General features: G+C 40.7%; 1 protein-coding gene across 1 annotated transcript in view; it reads left to right on the top strand.

Annotated features, from left to right (window-relative positions):
• Nucleotides 1-24,175, top strand: part of LOC120536969 (cytohesin-2-like) — a 185,815-nt gene extending 161,640 nt beyond the window's left edge. The window contains exons 9-14 of the mRNA XM_039765550.1: nucleotides 5,112-5,260; nucleotides 7,365-7,476; nucleotides 15,732-15,808; nucleotides 17,730-17,801; nucleotides 18,560-18,714; nucleotides 23,443-24,175. Of these exons, the coding sequence (XP_039621484.1) occupies nucleotides 5,112-5,260; nucleotides 7,365-7,476; nucleotides 15,732-15,808; nucleotides 17,730-17,801; nucleotides 18,560-18,714; nucleotides 23,443-23,524 (647 nt within the window). The 3' untranslated portion in view covers nucleotides 23,525-24,175. The remainder of the gene's footprint in view (nucleotides 1-5,111; nucleotides 5,261-7,364; nucleotides 7,477-15,731; nucleotides 15,809-17,729; nucleotides 17,802-18,559; nucleotides 18,715-23,442) is intronic.
• Nucleotides 24,176-25,527: the final 1,352 nt, after the last annotated feature.

The raw sequence follows: 25,527 nt of genomic DNA, 5'->3' as shown, positions 1-25,527 counted from the left end.
GTGGTACTGATTTATTTGTTGTGAATCCGAGAGAGACGGAGCGGGTCGAATGGAGGGGAAGAGGCCTCCTCACTCATGCACCGCTCTCTGGTATATCTTACCTCCACTTAGCTAGCGAACCAGAGAACTACTAAACGGATTTAGATCGGGTTTTTTTCTATAATTTACTTGATTCCAGTTGATTTTGCCCTCATCGCGCTAAGAATCATAGTTCACTTGCAGGAGCAATATATTCACGCTAATCCGAAACACGGGTTGCGGCCCGAAGGGAGGGGGAATCGTGACGTTTGGAGTAGGGAGCCGGACAGTGCCCTCCTCGCTGTCCTGTTTCACTTCTACGTGGGTGAAGCCATGGGGGACGGCTACTTTTTTATAAACCTAAAAAGCTCACCAGGTACATCAGGTCAGCTTCTGTCTGGATTGCACAATTAGATGACCAGTTTTGTTAAACTGCTACTTATTGTAGATTTAAGTAGCTCTTGATTAAACACCCATCTGGATTCTGTTTGTATGGTCAGGGTTAGAGTAGTTGAAGAAATGAAAGCTTGTTCACAGTCAGACCAGCAAGGCCTTCCTATTTTTTGTAACCAGTTGTATAATAAGTTGATAATGCTGGCCTACTAAATAAATCCTTTGTAACCAGTGGGGTGGGGGGTGTCAAATCCCAGACACAATAACACCCATCACAGTTACGGGTTCAAATATTGTGCCTTTTATTAATGGTGTTACCGTAACAAACAGGTAAGCATGATCAAATTGTAAGTTGTACAAAAATGCAATCCTCCTCCTTAATTCTCCTTTCATCAAGCCTTGTCCACCATCTCCCAACTCTCCGGTCAAGGGGAAGCAGCTCATTTTATTTTTGACCTGTGAGCACTTCCATGGCAAGGACTTTGTCCATCAGAAGCACTACTGGGTCAGATGGGAGTCCCACAACGAAGGGACCATATTCCCCCACAGTGCCCTGTACTGGTACACGTGAAACCCAACAGGACTTATCTCCGTGACTCCAACTCCCATGATATCCTGTGGCTATCCAAAAGGGACACTGCCCCCTAGAGTATCAGGGGATACAGTACCTACATGCTGTTGTCTCCCCTGGCCTTCCTGCCAGGTAAGATTTCTTGTTTCCATCCAGTCGGAGACCCTGTCCTTTCAGTTTCTGTAATCGTGGCATCCCATCTGTGCAAGGAATAACCCTACGGGATGCCCATTCATCTCTTGCAGCACTCACACCTTACTTTCTTACTTACTGGATATATACAGGTCAAATTCCATTAGAAGAACGTGCTCGGGACTGAAAAAAATAATTTGTTATAAGCAAAATTTATTATTTTACTTCAATGGAACTGGGACATGGTGTAGTCTTTGGGCACACAGAGTTGACAAAGCTGACAGCGTAATGACAAATTCTCTGTTTCCTCCCACTAGCATTAATAGCAGCGAGAAGTTCCAAAGTTTTATTTTTGGTGCACCTCAGTGTCCACAGCAGACAGTCAGTATTATTAGACTTCGAGGTCCCTTGACGGGGGTCCCCCTCGGTGTCCAGAGAACACACCACTTGAGAACACATAAACAGTGTCCCTCGGGTGCCGTCATCTGATGGACTGACAGCCTCTCTGGCTGCCATCTGTTCTTTTGTGAGTTAAAATTTTTTTGTTAACCTGGAAAAGTTTTACATAAAAACATCAGGTGAAAAGTTTGAGGTGATGAAGGACATGTTCATTAATAAGATTTGTTGGATGTATAAATTTGCAAGCAAAAAATTCAAACACGCATTCAAACAATAAACGTCATTAAGTCCTTTTTTTTTTTAAGATTATGGTATGCAGGAATTCATAGGGTAAAATCTCGATGAATTTATGAAACACGTTGACAACTGGTTGAGTAGCATAAGCATGAGTGAAGTAGTCAGCACTTTTGCTGAAGGGCGTATCAAAAAATAATCCTCAATATGATTAAGTAAACCATGTGACATAAACATGCAATCTGATTGGTTGTTCAGCGGAGCTACTGAATATGCAAACTCTGTTGAAGGAGCATCTGGGACCTAAACTCTGGTCTTCTTGTTGTGAGCCAGCAGCACCACCATTAGGAAGCTGAAGTGTATCGCATTAAGAATAAGGCACAAGGCAGGGCCAATCCTTGAATAGGGTGCCCATCCATTGCAGGGTATATACAGTATAATTTATTCATATGTGTCACATACTTCTTATAGGGCATGCATTATGTTCAGTTTTGGAATGCTGCCAGTCGCAGGAAGTTCACTCAGGGAAAAAAAAATATTAGTGACTTCATTCATCACTAAAAGTAATTAAATTTGTTGCTGGTTGACATATGATTTTGTAATTGCTAAAATCTGAAAACACTTAACCTGATTGCAAAGTCTACTTTCTGCCTGCAGATCCTTCTCAATAAATTACTTGGCAACAAATAATATGAATGAACAATTTTAATAAACCCTTATTTTCGGGTTTTATTCTCCGATTTGTACTAGAAATGTCAATATACATTTAAATGTATGTAAAGTATGTGGCCAAAAAATCTGTGTAGTATTATAATAAACGTTAAAGAATGATGAAGCAAACCACTCTCTCCACTCCATCACCTACCATACACGTACTCTAAAGAGAGACAAAGTGAAAGGGTCATCGTGGGTAAGGACATCCAATAAATTAACAGTAATACTAATAAGTAGATGAACAAGGCATCAGCACAGTGGTGCAATGCGTCCGGCTCCTTTAGTCTTTCATCTCCAGGATAATGGTTTGGAATTCTGAACCAATTGTTGCGCAAGTTTGTTTTGCTTTTTTGCATATTCTAGAGATAGATAGATAGATAGATATTAATTTTAGTATAGTTGACAGGATAAGATAGATAGTGTAAACACCAGGGGTCGCTGTTGCCCCTTTAAACCCAACAGACAGACACTCAGGACACAGTGTAAAAGCACCAAGAAACATTCTTTAATTATTTTCTTCTTGCACAGTGCCTCCAAAGCACCACAGTCACAATAAACACAATTAAATCAATAATATGCACAATACTCGTTCTCCTCCACACTTCCCAGCAAGCATTGCCCACCTCCTCCCGACTCTGGCTCACTTTCTGGGTCCTCCACAGTCCTTTAACCCGGAAGTGCTTCTCTTCTTCCTCCCACGTGATTTGCCAGCACGTCCAGGTCAGATGGAGAATCCCAATTCTTTAATCAGCCCGGAAATACTTTGGGGCTTCTGTCCTCATGACTTCCTAGTACTTCTGGGCTACAAGGGCAGTATGACTCCCCAGGTCCTTTCACAGCTCCCCCTGGCAGTACCCATGGCACCCAATAGGGCTGAGAAACTGGACACCAAGTCCCAGGATGCCCAGCGGGAATCCGGGACACCGCTACACTCCAGGGGAGCTGCCATCTAGTGTTTTGGGTGAGGCAGTGTCCTGGAAAAGCTGTCTTCCCCCATCCTTCCATCTCAGGGGTGTCCTGGCTGGGTTGAGCTGCCACCATCCACCATGATAGATAGATAGATAGCTAGAAAGATAGATAGATAGATATGAAAGGCACTACATGATAGATAGATAGATAGATAGATATTAATTTTAGTATAGTAGGCTAGGATAGATAGATAGATATTAATTTTAGTATAGTAGGCTCGGATAGATAGATAGATAGATAGATAGATATTAATTTTAGTATACAGTGGAACCTCGGTTCACGACAATAATTCGTTTTAAAACTCTGGTCGTAAACCGTTTTGGTCGCGAACCGAAGTAATTTCCCCATAGGATTGTATGTAAATAAAATTAATCCATTCCAGACCGGACGAACTGTATGTAAATATATTTTTTTAAAGATTTTTAAGCACAAATATAGTTAATTACACCATAGAATACACAGCGTAATAGTAAACTACATGTAAAAACATTGAATAACACTGAGAAAACCTTGAACAACAGAACAACAGAGAAAACTAACACTACAAGAGTTCACGCTATAGCGCTATGAACCGCTCGCTAAAAACACTTTTTTTTTAATGAGTTTTAAGTACAGAAAAAAAAATGGACATTTGAAAAATCCGTAATTTAATAAAACACCAAGAAAAGTAACATTGCAACAATGCATGCTACGAACCGATCGCTGTAAACAGAAGTGAAGTGGAGGTTAAAATCCAATAGAAAAAAGTCTTCATTAAATACAACGAGGTTAAAACAATGCTCGGATCTGTCTCTTTAAAAATAAGCCTGGTGCATTCTTTAACTGCCTTCTTGGCCTTATGCGTCCAGCCGTCTCTCTCACGCGCCTGTGTGTGTGTGTGTGTCTCTCTTTCTCATGTGTGTGTCTGTCTCACACGCATGTGTGTGTGTGTGTGTGTGTGTGTCTGTGTCTCTCTCTCTGTCTCTGTCTCTCTTGCTCGCTGCACAGGGAATGCAAAGGGAGAGACTGAACACGTGCGGAAATCATCGGCGTGCACAAACCGAAAGGAAAACTGGCTTGTTCGTATACCGAGTCTGTGGTCGCGAACAGATGCAAAAGTTTGGCGAACTTTTTGGTTGTAAACCGATTTGTACATGTCCCCGAGACATGTAGTAGGCTGGAATAGATAGATAGATAGGTAGATAGATAGATGTAGATAGATAGATAGATAGAATAGATAGATAGATAGATAGATAGATAGATATTGTTTCCTACTTATTCTATGCTTTTTACAACATTTAGACTAAACCTGTGGAGAACTTCTACTCAGAAATTGTGACGGTGATGAAGAAGATTACATCTTCAGAGACTGCTGGACTGGCACCTCTGTGAGGCAGGGTTTCTGTTGGCACAGGTTACAGCCCTCTATGACCCTAAGATTTTATTATGTCTTCATAGTAAATAGGAGGGTGACAATTAAATGCCCTTTAGTACCTTTCCCAACTAGCTTATTAATATTAGATCTTCAGTAATAACACTTAACCCTTTGCCAAAGTGAGTGTTTAATAGATTAGAGTCTGTAGTGTCTCATTTCTGAACAAACTGCAAAGGCCCTCTATAGATATAATGTTGGCATCACAAAAACATTCACTGGCATATAAAGAGTTATGCCCCCTAAGTAACAAAATTCTTCTTGTTCCAGATACATGCTACGTGTTGTCCTTCTCGATCATCATGCTGAACACCAGTTTGCACAACCCTAATGTCAAAGACAAGCCATCGCTGGAAAGATTTGTGGCCATGAACAGAGGCATCAACAATGGAGGCGACCTGCCTCAGGGGCTCCTAGAGGTGAGGCCGGAATTGTTAATGAACTGTGTTACCGTATTATCACAGAGGTCTCTGCTTCATGTATTAAAAGAGCAACAAAAGCTGAGAGGCCACATTTAATCAAGAGTTACAAAAAAAAAAAAAGTGGCAAATACTCTTTTAATTTGCGGTCTGCTTTTAACTGGGAGCTTTTTAAAGTTTTTCAGTAATTTTGTTGAAATCTGCTATAGCACTGGGTTAGTGGTATAAGTAGTCTGACAGCATTATAATCCAAAAATCTGTACAACGAGGAATATGTTTTATGTACTTTCTAAAACAGCAGAATAATCTGATCTTTAACACCCTAGAAAGAAGGAAAAAACAACCTTCTTGGTGTTGATAATGATTAAATAATGTGAAAAGAGCGGCTGCCAGGATCAATAATTGCAAAAAGATGTGATTTGCTTGATCAAACATCAAGGCATAAAAACAAGCTGAAATGTGTCGCTTTCAACTTCGGTTCATGGTTTTCATTAGGCTTTGGTGTGTGTCATGTCCATGTCCCTCTGGGATAAACTGCATCTAGAAAGGAGACCGTTAAAATAAAAAAATAAATAAACAAATAAATCAGTTGCTATTATTATTATTATTATTATTATTATTGAACTTTGATCTGATTAAACTGATATATCAGAGAAACAGAATGCTCACAATTGCACATCACTGCCTAATCAGACAACCGCAGGGGGAAGAAGTGATACACTGTGGAAAAACGAGTGCACTTCTCATTAACATCCAGGAGTTCTGTTAGTAAGCTTTACACTTCGCAGAGCTGCAGAGTTTGGAAAAATAAATAAATAACACAGTAAGCTGACTTTACTAAAGGCTGCAGTAGGAAAGTATCTATCTATCTATCTATCTATCTATCTATCTATCTATCTATCTATCTATCTATCTATCTATCTATCTATCTATCATACAGTGCTATCTATCTATCTATCTATCTATCTATCTATATCATCTATCTATCTATCTATCTATCTATCTATCTATCTATCTATCATACAGTGCCTTTCACATCTATCTATCTATCTATCTCTATCTATCTATATCTGGTGAATAATCTTTATAGATAGATGTGAAAGGCACTGTATAAGAGAGAGATAGATAGATTGCCTTTAAAAAAGGTATTCATCCCCACTGAAATGTTCATATTTTATTTTTATAGAACATTACATCACAGTGGTTTTAATTTGGCATTTTTGACTTTGATCAACAGAAATACTCTTTAATGTCAAAATGAAAACCAATATCTGAAAAGTGGTCTAAATTAATTGCAAATATTAAGACAGTAAGTCTTAAGTAAGTCAAACACAGAAAAACTGATAAGATACATTTTCTCTACCTTTATAACGAGTTCTCTATCAGCTTTGCACGTCTCCAGCAGCTCCCCCTAATGGCATTCCTTTTATAGGCTGTCTGTCTTTCTGTCTGTGCTACCCAATGAATGACAAGTTGAAGAGAATTTCCTCCAAAAGAACTCATAAAGAACACAGAAACGTCTGGAAAATTGCACTCCTTCTTGATTTTTTTTATCATTTTTTTCTTTTCTTTTTCAACCTAATGGAAGACTGCCATCTAAATATGCAAGTCACGCAGAGTTGGCATACAATATTTCTCCAAAAGCTTTTGTAGCATGCGGCGCAGGGCACTCCTAATGGACACAAAGTACCAGCCTGCCAGCTACAAAAGGTTTTCAAAAATCCATAAAGGCAGAAGAGCACAAAGGAGTGATAAATGATTATCATCGGCCTGTAGCTGCGGGTCAGTAGTAATAGAAAAGAAGAGAATCCAAATAGCAACTTTGTCACACAACTTCTGTATGTAGGCAGCTGTCACTTTTTTCTTTTCCATCCTCTTGTTGGTGTTGACAGCTCTAGGAGCACCGGGCGTTTTGCTTTTCATGAATTACCTTGCTGCTCGGTCCCCAACACAAACCTCTTGTCTAATTCTTTCCTACTTTCCTTTGGCTGTGCCTTCAGCACTTTAATAGCTTGATTAGCTGTTCGCAGACAACAGCCGGCTTTCCTTGGCTGACACCTTTATTGCCACCCGGCTGAATGACTTCTTTTGCATTTTCTTCTAGAAACTTTATGACAGCATTAAGAATGAGCCCTTCAAAATTCCTGACGACGATGGGAATGACTTGACCCACACCTTCTTCAACCCTGACCGTGAGGGCTGGTTAATGAAACTGGGTGAGTCAATTTAGGTGGAGTTCAGCCAAGTTTGAAATGGGAGCTAAACGTGTATCAGACCTGTACATTTTCAATGTGTCCTGTGGGTGCTGACTGGTTGATTCCGGTTTAACAGTGGGTAGTTGTGGCACCTGGGTGGCAAAATATGAAAAAATCAAAGTTTGAGAAAGTAAAATAAATATATTTGTGCCTATTGAAGTATTCTTAGATCACCTTTGCTGCTTAGGGTGGCACGGTGGCATAGTGATAGTACTGCTGCCTCACTGTATGGAGACCAGGGTTCACTTTCTGGGTCCACCCTTCATTGATTTTCCATTTTCTCCCCATGTCTGCATGGGTTTCCTCCCACTACATAAAGACATTCAGGTTAATTGGTGACTCAGAATTTGCCCATGTGTGTGTTTGCCCAGCAATGGATGGGTGCCCACTCCAGAGTTTATTCCTGCCTTGTGCCCCATACTCACTAGGATAGGCTCCAATATTTCTCCGTGATCCTGGTCTGGATTAAGCAGGTGAGAAAATGACACAATATGAGTTATGGTCATGAGAGAACAGCCGACTAACTAACTAACTAACAGACATGGAATTGAACTCTTTGAGGGCTGAATCATTTTTCGAAGGCTGGCAGAAATTCACAGCAGAGAAGTTGCCAGATGCCGGAGCTAAAGGCAAATCTGGCGAGAGAGCAAAGCGAATGCACAAAGCAAAATCCATCGCAGACAACATTTTGTGTATTATTGCTCAATCAGACTCTGACTTTATCGCACTCTAATTTTGATGCACGAGATCTGGAAATCGATAACGAAAGTGATGTACCAGCATCAGCTGATCGGACCCCAGCTGATCGTAGTGCTGAATGTGTTTGTGTAGCAGGTGGCAGCTGTGAAGAAATTACTACATTTTGTTTTGTCAACACTCACCTCCAGTTAAAAGACATTCAAACACATCCTCTTTAATAAAACCCCTGTGTGCGTCCAGGTGTCCGTGTGTGTGTGTCTTCTGGTGAAGTGCGCATGCGCGGGCCACGTCGTGCATCGCGCCATGCCTCACGCCGTGCCCCGCCCATGCGCAACAGCACCGTGGACGCACACACACACATTGGAAGCTGGGCACACAGTGAATGGCCTAGTTGCTGCCGCGCATGATAAGTAAATAAAGCACACACACTGGAAGATGGGCACACAGTAAATGGTCTTGCCATGGCCGCGCATGATGAGACAAAGAACAACATTGCTGGGGAGAGTGCTCATTGGGTAGTCGCGGCCGCGCACATAAAATTCATCGCTGGAGAGACGCCCCCACAGATTAAAATACTTGCTGGGGAACTTCACAGTACTTGCTGGGGAGACACCACGGGCACGATTATCAGCTACACGCCACACATTAAATCATTTGCTGGGGACACTCTGCTAATTGCCCAATGTTGTGATAGACAATTAAAGTCATATTACGGACAACAAAGCCAGTATTACTGTCAGAGAAAATTACAGGCATTTTACGGAAATACAAACCAGTATTACTGCGAGAGAAAATTAAAGACACACAATACAGTGACGCATATTACAGCCACATACAAGCCGTATTACTGTAAGAGAAAATATTACGGACGTATCTACTAACAACATGCCACCCAAAAAAAGGACACGTCAAGTAGGACAAAAGACACAGACAATCAAATCCTATATAAGCAACATCTCCTGGAAGAACAGTCAGCTCAACAAGTAAACATCAACAAAAGAAACACTGAAAGACAAAGAAAAATACGAACAAATAGATCGATTGAAGAAAAAGAAAATGAGCGTCAGAAAAACGCTAAAAGAGAGAGACTCAGAAGAGCGAACCGTACAAAAAGTTGGCATTTACTTGCCAGAACCAGTATTCAGCCACGGTCAGTTATATGTTGCATTATCAACAATTAGAAGTTATCCAGATGTTGTTGTCAAGGTTGTAGATGGTCCTGAACAAGGCAAACTGTTGCCAAACTCAGACAGAATATTTACAAGAAATGTTGTCTGTAATGAAATTTTATAGAAACATTTCATTAGGTAAAAAAATAGAAGATTTTTCCTAAATATCTTCTTCAGATATTGTGTCTTACTGATTGTTACAAAGTTTTACACTAAGGCAATATTAATTATACTTACTGTGTTGTCATATATGTTTCTATTTTATTTTTATTATTATTTTACTTTAGGCTTCTTGCAAAAATATTTTTGACAAAAAAAAAATTAAGACAAGAAAGAGAATGAGTTCCGGGTCCCATGCCATTTATTTTTTTTTTATTTATTTATTAATTTTATTACAATCAATACATAGCAATCAAGTTTTAACAAAAAAAAAAAGAATTATGCTAAGAACAGATCGATCCCCACCCTTGAGAGAGAGAGCAAGCCAAACGGTGTAAAATTTAAGGCTTTTAAAAATACCTAAATCAACAAATTCTATGTGCTTTATGAAATCATTTCAAAATATTACTGATTAGATCCTGCCATGTTTTGAAAAAAGTCTGCACAGATCCTCTAACTGAGTATTTGATTTTTCCAATTTTAAATAATATAACACATCAGTTTCCCACTGACTTAAAAGAGGAGAGTTTGGGTTCTTCCAGTTTATCAGAATAAGTCTGCGTGCCAACAGTGTAGTGAATGCAATCACAGTTTGTTTGTCTTTCTCCACTTTAAGACCCTCTGGAAGAACCCCAAACACAGCTGATAATGGGTTAGGAGGGATTGTGAGTCCAAGACTGTCTGAGAGGTAATTAAAAATTTTTGTCCAGAATAATGTTAATTTGGAGCAGGCCCAGAACATGTGACCTAGTGAGGCTGGGGCTTGGTTGCAACGTTCGCAGGTTGGATCATGCCCTGGAAACATTTTGAGAGTTTTAGTCGAGACAGATGTGCTCGATATATAATTTTGAGTTGTATAATTGTATGCTTTGCATATGGAGCTTGAGTGAATTCTCTGCATTGCTACTTTCCACTCCTTTTCTGATATATTAATTGAGAGGTCATTTTCCCAGTGTCCTCTTGGATCTTTGAAAGGAAGGGATTGTAAAAGGATTTTATATATTGTAGAGATGGAGTCTAACTCCTTGAAATTGAGCAATAATTTTTCCAGCGTGGATGAGGGTGCAAGATGAGGAAAATCTGGAAGGTTCTGTTTAACAAAGTTCCTGATTTGAAGATAGTGAAAGAAATTTGTAGCTGGAATGTTAAATTTGGAACGTAATTGTTCATAGGATGCAAAGACGCGTTGTCTATATAAAGGTCTCTAAGCAAGTTAATTCCAAATTTTTCCAGATATTAAAACTGCATATGTTTGTGAGGGTTGAAAGAGGTGGTTCTTTTGCAGGGTGCCACAGAAAGAAGCTTCTCCGTCTTAAAATGCTTTCTACATTGGTTCCAGATTCTAAGTGAGTGGAGCACAATTGGGTTATTAGTGTATTGCCGATAACGTGTGTTTATTGGAGCACAAACCATGCCGCCTTCTGCCTTTTGTCTTTGTAGGGTCGCTCTTTTGATGCGTTTAATATAGACTGGTCCTACTAATGTGTATGCACTACTGTTCTAGCGCCCGTTATTGTAACAGGCTTAATGTCTAGTTTATATATATATATAATATAATATACGACATTTTACTACTACTAATATTAATAATAATATTGTTTTAATTGGTGATCATAAACCAGCACATAAAAGTAGGTGTTGATCTGCGTAGGGCCAATCCTGTGATGAGTAAGTACTCCATCCTAGGCTGCTTTCTATTTGGTGTCAATGGATAAGTACCTGCACTCCATGACCCTGGACTAGATAAAGCAGCTTTGACAATCCTTTATTATAAGGTTTAAGGTTTCTTTATTTAGTCATGTTTACACAAGAAAACATGAAATTTGCCTTCTCAGTTGCATCTAATAACAGACAGAATTAAATAAAACAGACAAATAGAAACAAGAAAGGTTAAGGTAAGGCAGTTAGATAATACATATTTACACAAAAAGTAAAGGTTACAGGATATATATCAAAACCTTAATCATTATTTCCGATATTTCTTATTCAAAAGTCATATGGCATTAGGAAGAAAGGAGTTCCTGGAGGGATTTGTGTGGGTTTTCAAAGCGACTATCCTTCCTGATTTACTGAACTTTAGTTCTACATGTAATGGATGTCTGTCTTCAGTTGAGATTTCCAGTTTCTTTAACATTGCCCTCTGACACAAACTAGTCAAATCATCTACATTAGCCCCAATAATTTTAGCTTATAATAATAATAATAATTAATTACTGATGGAAGCCTTTTGCCTTCACATTTAAATGTGGATCCAGCTTTGAGCATAGGGTCACTGCTATAGCTGGGATAGGTTCAGCTCCCAGCAACCCTTTAAAGGAAAGGTAGGATCAGAATTGATAGTAATAATAATAATAATAATAATTAACAACTAGATCTCCTTCACCTCAGTAACAGTCTTCAGGTTCTTCTTAGGAATTTTTCCAGTGGCCTCTTCGCACAGTAGTCCATGTCTGCTGAGAACAAGAAGATTTCCTCCAATCCACAGAGATGTTCTCTGTTTGCAAGTAGTAATGAGTGAAACCTGCTGAATTTGCTTCACCTCCTATTCGGCAAAATCAGGGTAATGTTCAGGACCTTTGGCAAATTCAGCAAAATGCATTGAAGTCAATGAAGAAAGAGGAACTGAACTAGTTTTGAGTGGAGTGTCATGGTGCTATGGTCTCTTAAGTGACCCTGACTGCTTGGGAAACTACTGCCAATTATGCTGGACTGATTATTGTGCACAGAAACGCCTGTTGTGAGGCAGCAAAGCCCTACACTGCTCCACCATGCCTCCCTCAGATTAAATGAACAGAATTACATATCAGGACAGTAAAATTACCTGCTGACCGTGGCAGGCAGGAAGAAGGAATTTACGAAGGGTTGACCCTCCTCAGATTCCATAGCAGATACTCACCTCCTTTGAACCATAGTTTTTTTTTTTTTTCCTTTATGTTTTTACTCGCTCACTGCCACTGCTAAAAATAATGCAGAACACAAAAGTGGATTCTTGACTTCTTCCTGTTTGCAACAACTGCACGGCACTCTGGGTAATATTATATAAAGGCAGGCTCAGTATTACACACAGATCACATAGAAGTCCTAACAAAAACCCATTACCTTTTAGACACAAATACACTGACACATTTCCAGCCTCTTTTTGTGTGTGCTTTTTGTGTTTAAATATATTTGCTAATTGTTAGCCTATTACTAGGGTTAATGTTATATACACTGAACAGTGGCTGCTACAGCTCTCTGAAGTCACACTGGTCTTGCAAAACATCATGGGGCACTGAGAAAAAAAAAACATTTTATCTAAACTGGCCACATGCTGAAGTTCCAGGAAAATATTCAACAAACATAGCATATTTGTAGCAGTTAACATTAATTATAACAATACTGACAACAATAATCTCAAATAACCTTTATCTGTATGCAGCTCATTATGACAGTAACAACAACCCCCGTAAATAGTAAATTCTTATTTCAAAACTAATCGGCAGCAACACAAGCAGCAATGATATAAATTACATGAACAGATTTTGAAAATGTTCTTTCTTGAGTTGAGATGTTTGTCTGCACGTCCTCTGGCTGAAGTCTGTAATTGTCATTTGAAGTGGCCTTTCCCAGGGTGCTTATGTGCCTAAAGCGAGCTAGCTGGCCAGCACATGTGTTGTCACAGATGCAAGTGTCTCAGTCGCAGGACATCTGAATGGTCAGATCTTGTCAGTTCTGAGAAGAACTGATGTGACTGGTGATTAAACTTATTGCATCAATGTACAGCTGGCAACCAGTTATGTGCAAACTGTGAAATGTGATACTGCAGTGAGATGTTAATCACGTCTTGCGACAATCTAAAGAACTGTCCCAAGAAATTCTGAACCCTGGTTGGCTCATGCATAAAACCCTTGCTGCATATTAAACATCTGGTAAAAGTAATTAAAGGTTACATTTAATTTAATTTAGTTTAATTTAATGTAAAGTTATATATAATTATACAAAAGCTGTTGAAAATTCCCAATGTGACAACTGAATGAGTTTCATTTAGTATAGATCTTGCAGGCCTTTCAGAAGTATATTGACTTTTTTAAAGTGTGTGAATGAACCAGCCTCGACACACACACAAGTTTTGGAGAAGCCACCCATATATTATCCCTGGCTGCAAAAGGCTTATGAAAATCGAACTGGTGTGCATAGATTGGAGTCCAAGAGTAAACTGGGGTATAAGGAAGTTGGCTGGTCTTTTAGAGCAGGGAACCGGAAGTGATGTCATTGAGGTCCAGAACTGGAAGTGACTTCATCCTTGGGGCAGAACTGGAAGTGACATCATCCTTGGGGTCTAGAACTGGAAGTGACGTCATCGTTAGAGCCAAAACTAGAAGTGACCTCATCCTTGGGGGCCAGAAACCAAAGTGACGTCATACTTGGGCCAGAACTGGAAGTGACATCATCCTTTGGGCCCGGAACTGGAAGTGCTGTTCTTAGGGCCGGAACCGCAAGTGGTATTGTTATGGTTGAATTAAGCAGAATTTCTTGTATTTGGTCTGCAAAAATAACAGAGGAAGGTTTAGTGCACCCCGCCACCCCCTGGTTTAGCGTGGAATTACCTTTATTTGGTCCATTCAGCTTCCTCCTATGCGCACATGCGTGACAAGTGTTCATTTGTGATTTGAGTAGAGTAAGCATTTTGAAAAGCATATGAGAAAAGCAGCAGATCTTCCATTTTTCCTCCATTCACAATTTCAAATGTAAATGGCACTGCACTACTAATGCTGCCAAATGTGATATGTTTCCTGCCTGTCATTGGCAAGCATTTCAAACCTTCATTAGCTGACAGTGTCTAATTTGTATTTTATTATTTATTATTTTATCATCTATCTTTGCTCTCTCTAGTCAGTTTTGGTTTTGTCTTGGTCATACATTACTGTATATCGTGCTCATAGAGCATGTACAGTATGTATGGTAGTCATACAGGAAAATTGTGTGCACACAATGCCCATATCATGACATCGTTGCCAGTTGAGGGAAAGACTAGGGCTTCCAGATTAGAAAATTAGAAATACGGAACACTCTTAAAATCTCTCTCTATATTACTATATATTTAAATTTATACATGCCCCCTACACACCCAGACCAATATATTATATAAAAGTAGAGACACAAGTTTAAAACATAAAGCAAGGATTTTAATGGGTCAAAAAGTAAAATCATTTGAAAATTATTTAATACAAGCTAAAAGAAATTCTGTAAAAGTGAAATCATTTGAAAATATTTATTTACTACAGACAACAGAGAAATATTATTATTATTTAATATAGGCCGTTAGAAAAAATAGTGGGCCGTGGCAAGTAGTAACAACACACTTTGTGGACAATCACTGTAAGTTGCAATGCTGATACAGAACTGCACAGCAGCGCGGCTGGAGAGCAAAACGGTAAGAGTGTCGCCGTCCTCAGCCAACTATAGCAACTGAACAAGTTGCGAACAGGCAGCAAACAGTTGTTTCCTCGTTACATTTGGGTTATTTTCATCAAGAGAATTTGAGAAAAGAAAGTGTAATTACTTATAAAGATACAACTAAGTCCTGTAAGAAGGTAGTAAAAATATATTTGTATTACGAAATTTGAAAATGAACTAAATACAGGACATTTGGATGCCCCTGAAAGTTCAGTATGGAACACGGGACAAAATTATCAAATATGGGATATGTCCCATATATAAGGGACATCTGGCAACCCTAAGAAAACACTGAATGTTGTGGTGCCCAAAAGACCAACCCATTTACCTGAAAATAACAGGCACTTCTTAACAAAAGTAAAGTTTTAGTCATTGGCTTCACACTGGAGTGGTCCGGTTACTGGGTTGGAGCTCCATAAGGTGGTGCTCTCATCTCCTGAATGAGATGCCACCTTTCAGGACCTCCTCGCTTTTAAATAGATTTGAAGTGGCGTGGTCAGTTTCCCTCAGTTTTGCATCATCTCAGAGCTAAGGGTTATAAGAGAAATTCAAGAGCTACTGATTTTTCCCCCTGGTGTCCTGGAGTGGTATTGCTTACTTGCTTGCTACAGATGATCCCAGAAGGTGACCCTCGGACGCAAATGCATGACAACCTACACATTTATGCTTGCACTTTATAATCCAAAAGTAACTTGCATCTTTTTCACATGGCTTGTGTCACTGATTTATTTATTTTTTGTTTGTTTAACTCAGGTGGACAAATCAAAACCTGGAAGCGACGATGGTTCATTTTAACTGACAGCTGTCTCTATTACTTCGAATACACAACAGTAAGTCTTTATAAGGATGAATTATTAAAATGAGCTCAGACCAGACGTCAGATAATGTCAAGGAGTGGACATGAGTGTTTTGTGGGGGAACTTTCTAGAAGAAATAATTCGAACAGGAAGGTCGGTGCTGGGTGAGGTCCTTGCTAGGGTCGTCCTCAATAGGATCCATGATCACTTGCTCACCTACCAGCGACCGGAACAGTCTGCTTTTACGCCTAAGAAGCCTACCATCGACTGCATCCTGGCACTGAGGGTTCTCATTGAGCGCAAATGTGAATATTGGCAGAGTTTCTTTGCAGCCTTTGTCGATTTTTGCAAAGCATTCGACTCAGTTGACCGAGCTGCCCTGTGGCACATCCTGAGGGTTTGCGGGATCCCCTTGAGGTTGCTGGATATCATGGCAGGCCTGTAAACTGGTACTGTGAGTGCTGTGCAGAGTGGAGGCAGGACCTTTACGTTTTTCCCAGTTGATTCTGGGGTTCCTCAGGGGTGTGTTCTGCTCCTACTCTGTTCAATGTTTGTATGGACTGGGTATTGGGCAAGGTCTTGGGGTCCAGCGGCTGTGGGGCATCTGTTGGTGAAGAAAGATTCACAGATCTTGACTTTGCTGATGATGCTGTGATCTTCGCAGAGTCAATGGAGGCTCTGATCAGGGCGCTCGAGAGACTGAGTGAGGAGTCTGAATGTCTAGGCTTGTGACTGTCCTGGATGAAAACCAAGATCTAGGTCATTATTGACCTCTTAGACACAGCCATCTGCAGTGTGTCTGTTTGCGGAGAGAGTGTCGACCTCGTCAAGAGGTTTACTTACCTCGGCAGTGACATTCATGTCTCTGGTGATTCTTCCTATGAAGTCAGTAGATGGATTGGAAGAGCATGGGAGGGTCATGAGGTCACTGGAAAGGGGCTCCTGATATCTGTGCAAAAGAACAACGGTCCAAGTCTTCAGAGTGCTGGTGCTTCCTGTCTTGCTGTATGGTTGTGAGACATGGACGCTATCCAGTGACCTGATATGAAGACTGGACTCCTTTGTTACTGTGTCTCTCCGGAAAATCCTTGGGTACCGTTGGTTTGACTTTGTGTTGCTCATGGAGTTCCGAATGAGGCACATTACCTGCATTGCGAGGGAGCGTCAGTTACGGCACTATGGCCATGTGGCGCGTTTCCCCGAGAGTGATCCAGCTCGTAAGATCCTCATTGTTTGGGACCCGAGTGGCTGGGTCGCCCACGTAACACCTGGTTGCGGCAGATGGAGGGTCATTTCTGGAGGGTGGGACTGGACCACATGTCTACCTGGGGGGTTGCAAACTGGGATCCCGAGTTGTTTCGTCGTGTAGTGGCTTTGGCAAGGCATTGTACCAGTGCATGCTCCCCAACTTGACTTGACTTGAAATCACTTCTCAAAAAACATTGCAACTGCATTTGATGTGCAAAGGTACTGGCAATCCACACCAGAAATCTTCAGTTTCTTGCCAGTCAGTCATCTTCATTTTGCAAAACAATATTTCTTAAGAAAGCTTTTGCATGTCGGACATTTTTTGAACCCAGAATTAAAGTTTAGGAATACCAGTACTCTGCAGCTCAAGGAAAGACAATTTACTTGCTTTATTGAACAGGATAATATCTTCCAGCTGTTTCTTTAATAACCAATTAGCATTTAAACATGATCTAACATTTAAATATGATTAATTAAGGATGAGCTAAGAGAGTCTACCATTAGGACTCTGGAGTAATGGCTTTGCAGTCATACATGAATGATGCATTATAAAGCAGTCATTTCAAGCAATATAAAATATTAGGAATGTCTAATCAATTATAGTGTACCTTGATTTAAAAAAAAATTGTATTAGTTTCTATGAAAAATGTGACAATATCTGAGTGATTCTGAACATTTGAGTGCTAGTTTATACTTTTTTTTCTAGGATAAGGAACCCAGAGGAATCATTCCTCTTGAAAACCTGTGTGTCCGAGAGGTGGACTATCCCCGAAAACAAGTAGGTTTATACAAAATTGTACTTTTCTACCGTTTTTTTTTTTTTTCAAATTTCTTTGCCATTTTGGAATATAAGGTGACACTGTAGTTAGTGCTGTTGCTTCTCAGCTCCATAGCTCAGGGTTCAAATCCTCGATTGCTCAGTGTGAGGTTTGCATGACCTCCACCTTTGTGCACAGCTTCTGTTTTTTGGGAATTCTGTTTCTTATCTCTCTCAATCCAAAAATGATACCACAGATTAACACCCATCTACTTGCAGCCCGGTACAATGTCAGCGATTAGTTTGCATGTTGTCTTCATGTCTTAATGGGTTTATGTCTAGTGATGAGCAAGCACCAAAGTGTTCGGGTGTTCGGTCCGAACACATCGCGATGTTCGTGTGCTCTACCGAGCACCCGAGTATAATGTAAGTCAATGGGAGACAACCAGGCACCCCCTGCTCTGAAGAGGGGAGGGTGCCTGGTCCATTGGAAAAGGTCAGAAAGTGACAGAAACACAACCCAAATGGACCGGGAACAGCATGGGGACGATGTCTGGATGCATCTTGGACTCCCAAGTTGCTTCTGGGAACCAGTTTGTCCGAGTTGGGCAGTGCTCTGAAAATAAAAATTGGTGCTGAAACAAAGGGGGAAAACCATACAAGAGTAAGAAACAAGAGTTCAAGAGGACAGAAGTCTTTGTTTCATATCCTGTGAGGTGTTTTCAATGTTTGTTACCATTTCAAGTTCAAGTACTAATAACATGCTATGGTATTTCCAGCACTGTTTGGAGCTGTACAATCCCAACAACAAAGTTCAGAAAATCAAAGCATGCAAAACAGAAACTGATGGCAGGGTGGTTGAAGGAAAACATCAATCTTACAAGATCTGTGCCTCTTCAGCAGAGGAAAGAGACGAGTGGATCAAATCCATCAGGTAAGCAGCACATGCTCTACGATGAACTTCTCCCCGAATGGATGTGAACCGTTAATGGACCAAACAGAGATGGACAGGCGGTATTACCCCTATGTGATCTTTACTTAAGTTTGTGGATGTGTGCTGCTGGTCCAGACGTTCATCCTATATACCCATACTGGTAAAAGGGACTACGAAAGAGGTACTGAGTGATTTAGAAATTGTAGAGGGAGAAGTACTGCATAGGTTAAACAGGCTGAAATCAAACAAATCTCCTGGGCCAGATAATATTTACTCTTGAATTGTTGAGGTGGATACCAAGTACATTTAAAGAACATTTGGCACATTTTTAGGAAATATTATCAAATATTATCCTGTCATATAAAAAGGGTGACTGTGCAGATCTTAGCAAATATAGGCCAGTAAATTTAAAATTTATCACTGGTAAATGAATGGAAGGGATTATTAAGGGAAAGATTGAGCAAGACTTGGCGAGAGTAGCAGTTTCACGGGCCCGTCAGCATTTGTTCAGACGTGGGACGTCATGTTTTAGCAACATGCTGGAATTCTATGAGGAAGCAACAGAAGGATATGATTAAAATGGAGTATATGATATTGAAAACATTTGATAAGGTGCCACATGAGGGGTTGGGTGTTAAATTAAAAGAAGTGGGAGTTCAGGGTTGTGTGTGTAGATGGGTGTAAAACTGGCTCAGAAACTGGAAGCACAGGAATAAGGGGAACCATATCAGAATTGGCTGAGGTTAAGAGTGGTGTCCAGCAGGGGTCAGTGCTAGGGTCATGGCTATTTTTAATACAGGGTGACACAGAAAAATGGGAGCTTTTGAAATGCTGAGATGTTGCAATCTTTTGTTGCACCTGCATTGAACAATTTTCCACAACTTCACGAAACCTGGTTTCAACAGGATGGTGTGACATCGCACACTGCAAGGCTATAAAATGGCAGTTGTGCGAGAATTGTTTGGTAACCGTGTCATCTCAAGATTTGGTGACATTCCCTGGCCCTCAAAATCACCGGATTTGTCCGTTTGTGATTTTTTTCTTGTGGGGCTACCTTAAGAGTCGGGTCTACACGACTCGGCCAAGGACACTGAATGAATTGAAACAAAGAATTCAAGATGAAATTTGTGGTATCCCAGCTGAGATGTTGCAGCGATCAATGGGGAACCTCAACAGGAGATCGGAAGAAGGCACACATACAGGAAGACGCCATTTACAGGACGTAATTTTCAGACATTGATAATTTGGATGACTGTCTCTTAAAAGGCAAGTTGTAGTGGTTCAATTGCTGTCAATAAATTTTTTTTTGTTGGATTTCTTCTATTTTTATTGGGTTTTTCAAAAATTCCTGTTTTTCTGTGTCACCCTGTATATATAAACTGCTCAAAAAAATTAAAGGAACACTTTGAAAACACATCAGATCTCAATGGGAAAAAGAAATCCTCCTGGATATCTATACTGATATAGACTGGGTAATGTGTTAGGAACGAAAGGATGCCACATCGTTTGATGGAAATGAAAATGATCAACCTACAGAGCCCTGAATTCAAAGACGCCCCAAAAATCAGAGTGAAAAAATTATGTGGCAGGCTAGTCCATTTTGCCAAAATTTAATTGCAGCAACTCAAAATTGTACGCAGCACTTTGTATGGCCCCTGTGTTCTTGTATACATGCCTGACAACATCGGTTAATGCTTCTAATGAGATGACAGATGGTGTTGTGGGGGATCTCCTCCCAGATCTGGACCAGGGCATCACTGAGCTCCTGGACAGTCTGAGGTGCAACCTGGTGGCATTGAATGGACCAAAACATAATGTCCCAGAGGTGTTCTATTGGATTTAGGTCAGGAAAGTGTGGTGGCCAGTCAATGGTATCAATTCCTTCATCCTCCAGGAACTGCCTGCATACTCTCACCACATGAGGCCAGGAATTGTCGTGCACCAGGAGCCACTGTACCAGCATAGGGTCTGACAATGGGTCCAAGGATTTCATCCTGATACCTAATGGCAGCCAAGGTGCCTTTGTCAAGCCTGTAGCGGTCTGTGTGACCCTCCATGGATATGCCTCCCCAGACAATCATTAACCCACCACCAAACTGCTCATGCTGAATGATGTTACAGGCAGCATAATGTTCTCCATGGCTTCTCCAGACCCTTTCACTTCTGTCACGTGCTCAGGGTGAACCTGCTCTCATCTGTAAAAGCACAGGGCACCAGTGGTGCATCTGCCAATTCTGGTATTCTATGGCGAATGCCAATCGAGCTGCATGCTGCTGGGCAGTGAGCTCAGGGCCCATTAGAGGACATGGGGCCCTTGGGTCACCCTCATGAAGTCGTTCTGGTTGTTTGGTCAGAGACATTCACACCAGTGGCCTGCTGGAGGTCATTTTGTAGGGCTCTGGCAGTGCTCATCCTGTTCCTCCTTGCCCAAAGGAGCAGATACTGGTCCTGCTGATGGGTTATGGACCTTCTATGGCCCTCTCCAGCTCTCCTAGAGTAACTGCTTGTCTCCTAGAATCTCCTCCATGCCCTTGAGACTGTGCAGGGAGACACAGCAAACCTTCTGGCAATGACACGTATTGATGTGCCATCCTGGAGAAGTTGGACTACCTGTGCAACCTCTGTAGGGTCCAGGTATCACCTCATGCTACCAGTAGTGACACTGACTGTAGCCAAATGCAAAACTAGTGAAGAAACAGTCAGAAAAGATGAGGATGGAAAAATGTCAGTGGCCTCCACCTGTTAAACCATTCCTGTTTTGGGGGTCACCTCATTGTTGCCCCTCTAGTGCATCTGTTGTTAATTTCATTAACACCACAGCAGCTGAAACTGATTAACAACCCCCTCTGCTACTTAACGGACCAGATTAATATCCCATAAGTTTCATTGACTTTATGCTATGCTCTGATTAAAAAGTGTTCCTTTAATTCTTTTGAGCAGTATATATTGTGGAAATAACAGGGGCTGTACTGCTTCCCAAACCCAGACACATAACGGCACAGAGACGCACTTTTTATTTTCTTGTAGAGCGGCTCTGTTCTCCAGCTTCCCACTCCAGATCACAGTACATGTGAAAATAGCACACAATACTGCTCAGTCCTTTCACTTCTTCTTCTCTTTTCTTTCTTTCTCTTCAGCCGCCTCCACTCCTCTCCACACAAGCTTTGTCCACCAACTCCCAACTCTGGCTCCTTGAGACGGCCTCCTTTATAGTGCACCTGGGTGTGGTGGAAATGCTGCAGCCCAGGGGGCTCCGGGACTGTCCAGGCGCCCCCTGGCAGTGGCCAAAGGCCCCAGTAGCGTTGAGCTAAGCCCATGGCCCCAATGCAGTCCAGGGGGGTCACCCTCTCGTGTTCTAGGGGAGGTATTGCCTTGCACCTGTCATCTCCCCCAGTTCTTCCATCATAAGGGTGTCCCAGCTGGGAAGGGTCCCCGCCGTCTGCCACAATATATATATACAGTTTGTATAGGAATATAAATAATAAGATGGTTAAGTTTGCAGATGATACCAAGATAGGTGGATTAGCAGATAATCCATTGAATCATCATAGAGGGAATCAGCATACAGGCTTGGGCAAATTTGTGGCAGATGATATTTAATGTCAGTAAATGTAAAGTATTACATCCATCCATCCATTATCCAATCCGCTATATCCTAACTACAGGGTCACAGGGTCTGCTGGAGCCAATCCCAGCCAATGCAGGGCGCAAGGCAGGAAACAAACCCCGGGAAGGGTGCCAACCCACCACAGTAAAGTATTACAAATAGGAAGTAAAAATGTTAGGTTTGAGTACACAATGGGAAGGATTTAGGAGTCATAATGGATTCTAAGCTATCGATCTTCCTGACAGTGTTCAGAGGACATTAAGAAGGCAAACAGAATGTTAGGTAATATAGCGCCTTGATGTGTGAAGTACAAGTCCAAGGAGGTTCTGCTCAAGCTTTGTAACATACTGGTAAGGCCTCATCTGGAGTACTGGGTGCAGTTTTGGTCTTCCAAAAAAGACATGGCAGCACTGGAGAAAGTCCAGAGAAGAGTAACTAGGCCAATTCCAGGGCTACATGGGATGAGTTATGAGGAAAAAACTTAAAGAGATGAGTCTTTTCAATTTAAGCAAAAGGAAATTAACAGGAGACGTGGATAAAGTGTTTCATTTATGAAGGGAATTAGTCCAGTGGCTCAAGACTGTGACTTTAAAACAAGTTAATCAGGAACATGGGGACACAGTTAGAAACTAATTAAGGGTAAATTTCACACAAGCATTAGGGATTTTGTCATAACACAGGGAACCACAGACACATGGAATACGTTACAAAGTAGTGTGTCAGACAGTAGGACTTTCAAAACTCGACTTGATGTTTATTTAGGTACATTGATGGATAGGACTGTCGAGCTTTGTTGGGCTGAGTGGCCTGTTCTCGTCTAGACTGTTCTAATGTCATGAGGATATCGGCTGAGGGGCATTCATTATTGGCATGCAGATGGTGAACTTGATTACCTTCAGTGCTTTTTTCAGAATGAATATTGCTCCAGTTTATGACTCACTCTGCAGCGAATACAGGAATCCCAATCTGCAATTTTGCTTTTTTTTTTTGTCTTGTGGCCACACTGATTCATGCATGCTTGCGTAAAGAGAAACGTCAGTTCTAGATCTTCAGCTGCTCCATTTAATAAGTCATCTAAATCATTTCCTATTTCTTTCTTTTTTTTTTTTTTGCTCTAACAGGGCCAGCATAACCAAAGATCCATTCTATGACCTAGTTTCAGTAAGAAAGAAGAAAGTGATCAGCCGCGCAGCACAGAATTAATGAGGAAGTCAGAAGTTTTCATGGACACGTTTCTGAAGTCAAAACAAATCTACCACCACCCCACGTGCCTTGAGCACAGCAGGAAAGCCCGCTTTAGGAAGACAATTTGAGAACAACTGAAAATACTCTCCTATGTAAGAACTTGACCTGAAATGTTATTGACGCAAGACTGAAGGGAAAGAGGTGGGGACCAGCTTTGTGTGCGATTGTACTTGTGCACATTCACGTGGGCATGATTTGGACTTTACCTAATTTAACTTTTTGGATGCACTTTTTAAGAAAATGATTTCAGCAAAAAAAAAAAAAAAATTGCATTATGTGGGATGAATTACAACAAAAAAATTCAAAAACATTTTGATGGTTTCTGTGAGTTGGGATTTACATTTACATTGAAGTGGTAAATCTGCAACTGTGTATATGTTCCTAATATACTGCATTAGTGTTATGTGTATTTGTTTTAATAATAGATTATATATTGTAATATATTGTCAGTATTATTGCATAAATGCATTTTTATTATGTGTGTCATAATGTGAAACAAAGAGTGGGCAGAATATTCTATATTAAGACTTTTCAGTTCTGGTGTACACTTTATATCAAATTGACTCAAAAATGTAAATAGTTCTTCACTCATTTTGGTAATAAATTATACATTTGAAAACGATTTGATCAAACGTTTTCCTGTAGATCATTTAAACCCAAAGAGGGGCCATAATCCATGCTGATGGAACAAAACTTGGCTACTAACACTACATTAATAGTGTTAAATAATTGAAACACTTTACGTTAAGGATAACTAGCCATCATATGTGTGGGTGCGACTGTGGATGTGAGGTGTGCCCTGTGATGGAGTGGCACCTCATCCAGAGTTTGCCCAGTATTGCAGGAAGGAGCTTTTGGATTCCTGTGACCCTGAAATGGATAAGCAGGTTAGAATTTGGATGGATGGTTTAAATATAAATAATGGTCAACATGTAAAACATGAATGTGGCATTTTGTTCTGATGACCAAAAACCTCAGTTGTAGTCTAATTAGACCACAGGACCCCCTCCAGCTGACTTCCGAGTCCCCCGTGTGACTTCACTCAGAAATGTCATGTGCTTATTTTTTTCTATTTGCCACTCTCCCATTAAGCTGCGACTGGTGAAGTACCCGGGGTGACAGTTATTGTCTTTACAGTCTCTCCAGTCTCAACCACTGTGGTTTGTAACCCCTTCAGAGTTCCCATAGGACTCTTGGTGGCCTCTCACACATACCACCTTCTCCTTTCATGATCTCTCCATTTTTGTGGATGGCCTGCTCTTGTAGATTTATAGCTGTGCCATACTCCTTCCATTTCTTTCAAGATTGATTTAATTGTTACCCAAGGTATATTCAGTAATCTGGATATTTCCTGTTTCTATTAATCAATGTCAAAAGAGCAAAATTAAATCCATTTTGATTCAATGTTGTACAGCAATAAAATGTGAGGTAGCCATATTGCCTACTAAGGTCTAAGTTTGCAATGTGGCATCCATAGGATTTGTATTTTGTAATGCACGTAGTAATAAAATGAATTATGTTTTTCATTCCAACAGATGGTGCATCACAGACACTAGCTAAATGGCATATAAGAGAGACATTGCAAATGGAGAGACACACAGATACACAGGGTTCACCGACAAAAGTGCGATAGATATATGAGCCCCGACAAAACCGCGACGGACAAACTCGCGCCGACAAACTCGCTAACTGGTTTTCGAGAAATGCGCCGACAAAATCGCGAGAGGCCAAGAGAGTGGGACACGTACGTGCGCATTATGTACACATTATATGCTAGGTTATAACTGTTATAATTGCTAATGGCATGCCGCGAAAAAATAAGTCAGTCGAGCGTTATCATAACGCGTCGTATACAAAGCGGAATTACCTAAATTACCTAAATATGCTCAACTATCAAGACATCTTGCTGGAACACTTCCTACATATGCAGGGCATGATCTTAAGGACTATCTGCGCGCCGT

Source organism: Polypterus senegalus, chromosome 10 (assembly GCF_016835505.1).
Source record: "Polypterus senegalus isolate Bchr_013 chromosome 10, ASM1683550v1, whole genome shotgun sequence".
Taxonomy (NCBI): Eukaryota; Metazoa; Chordata; class Cladistia; order Polypteriformes; family Polypteridae; genus Polypterus; species Polypterus senegalus.
This window is presented reverse-complemented; position numbering and strand designations above follow the sequence as displayed.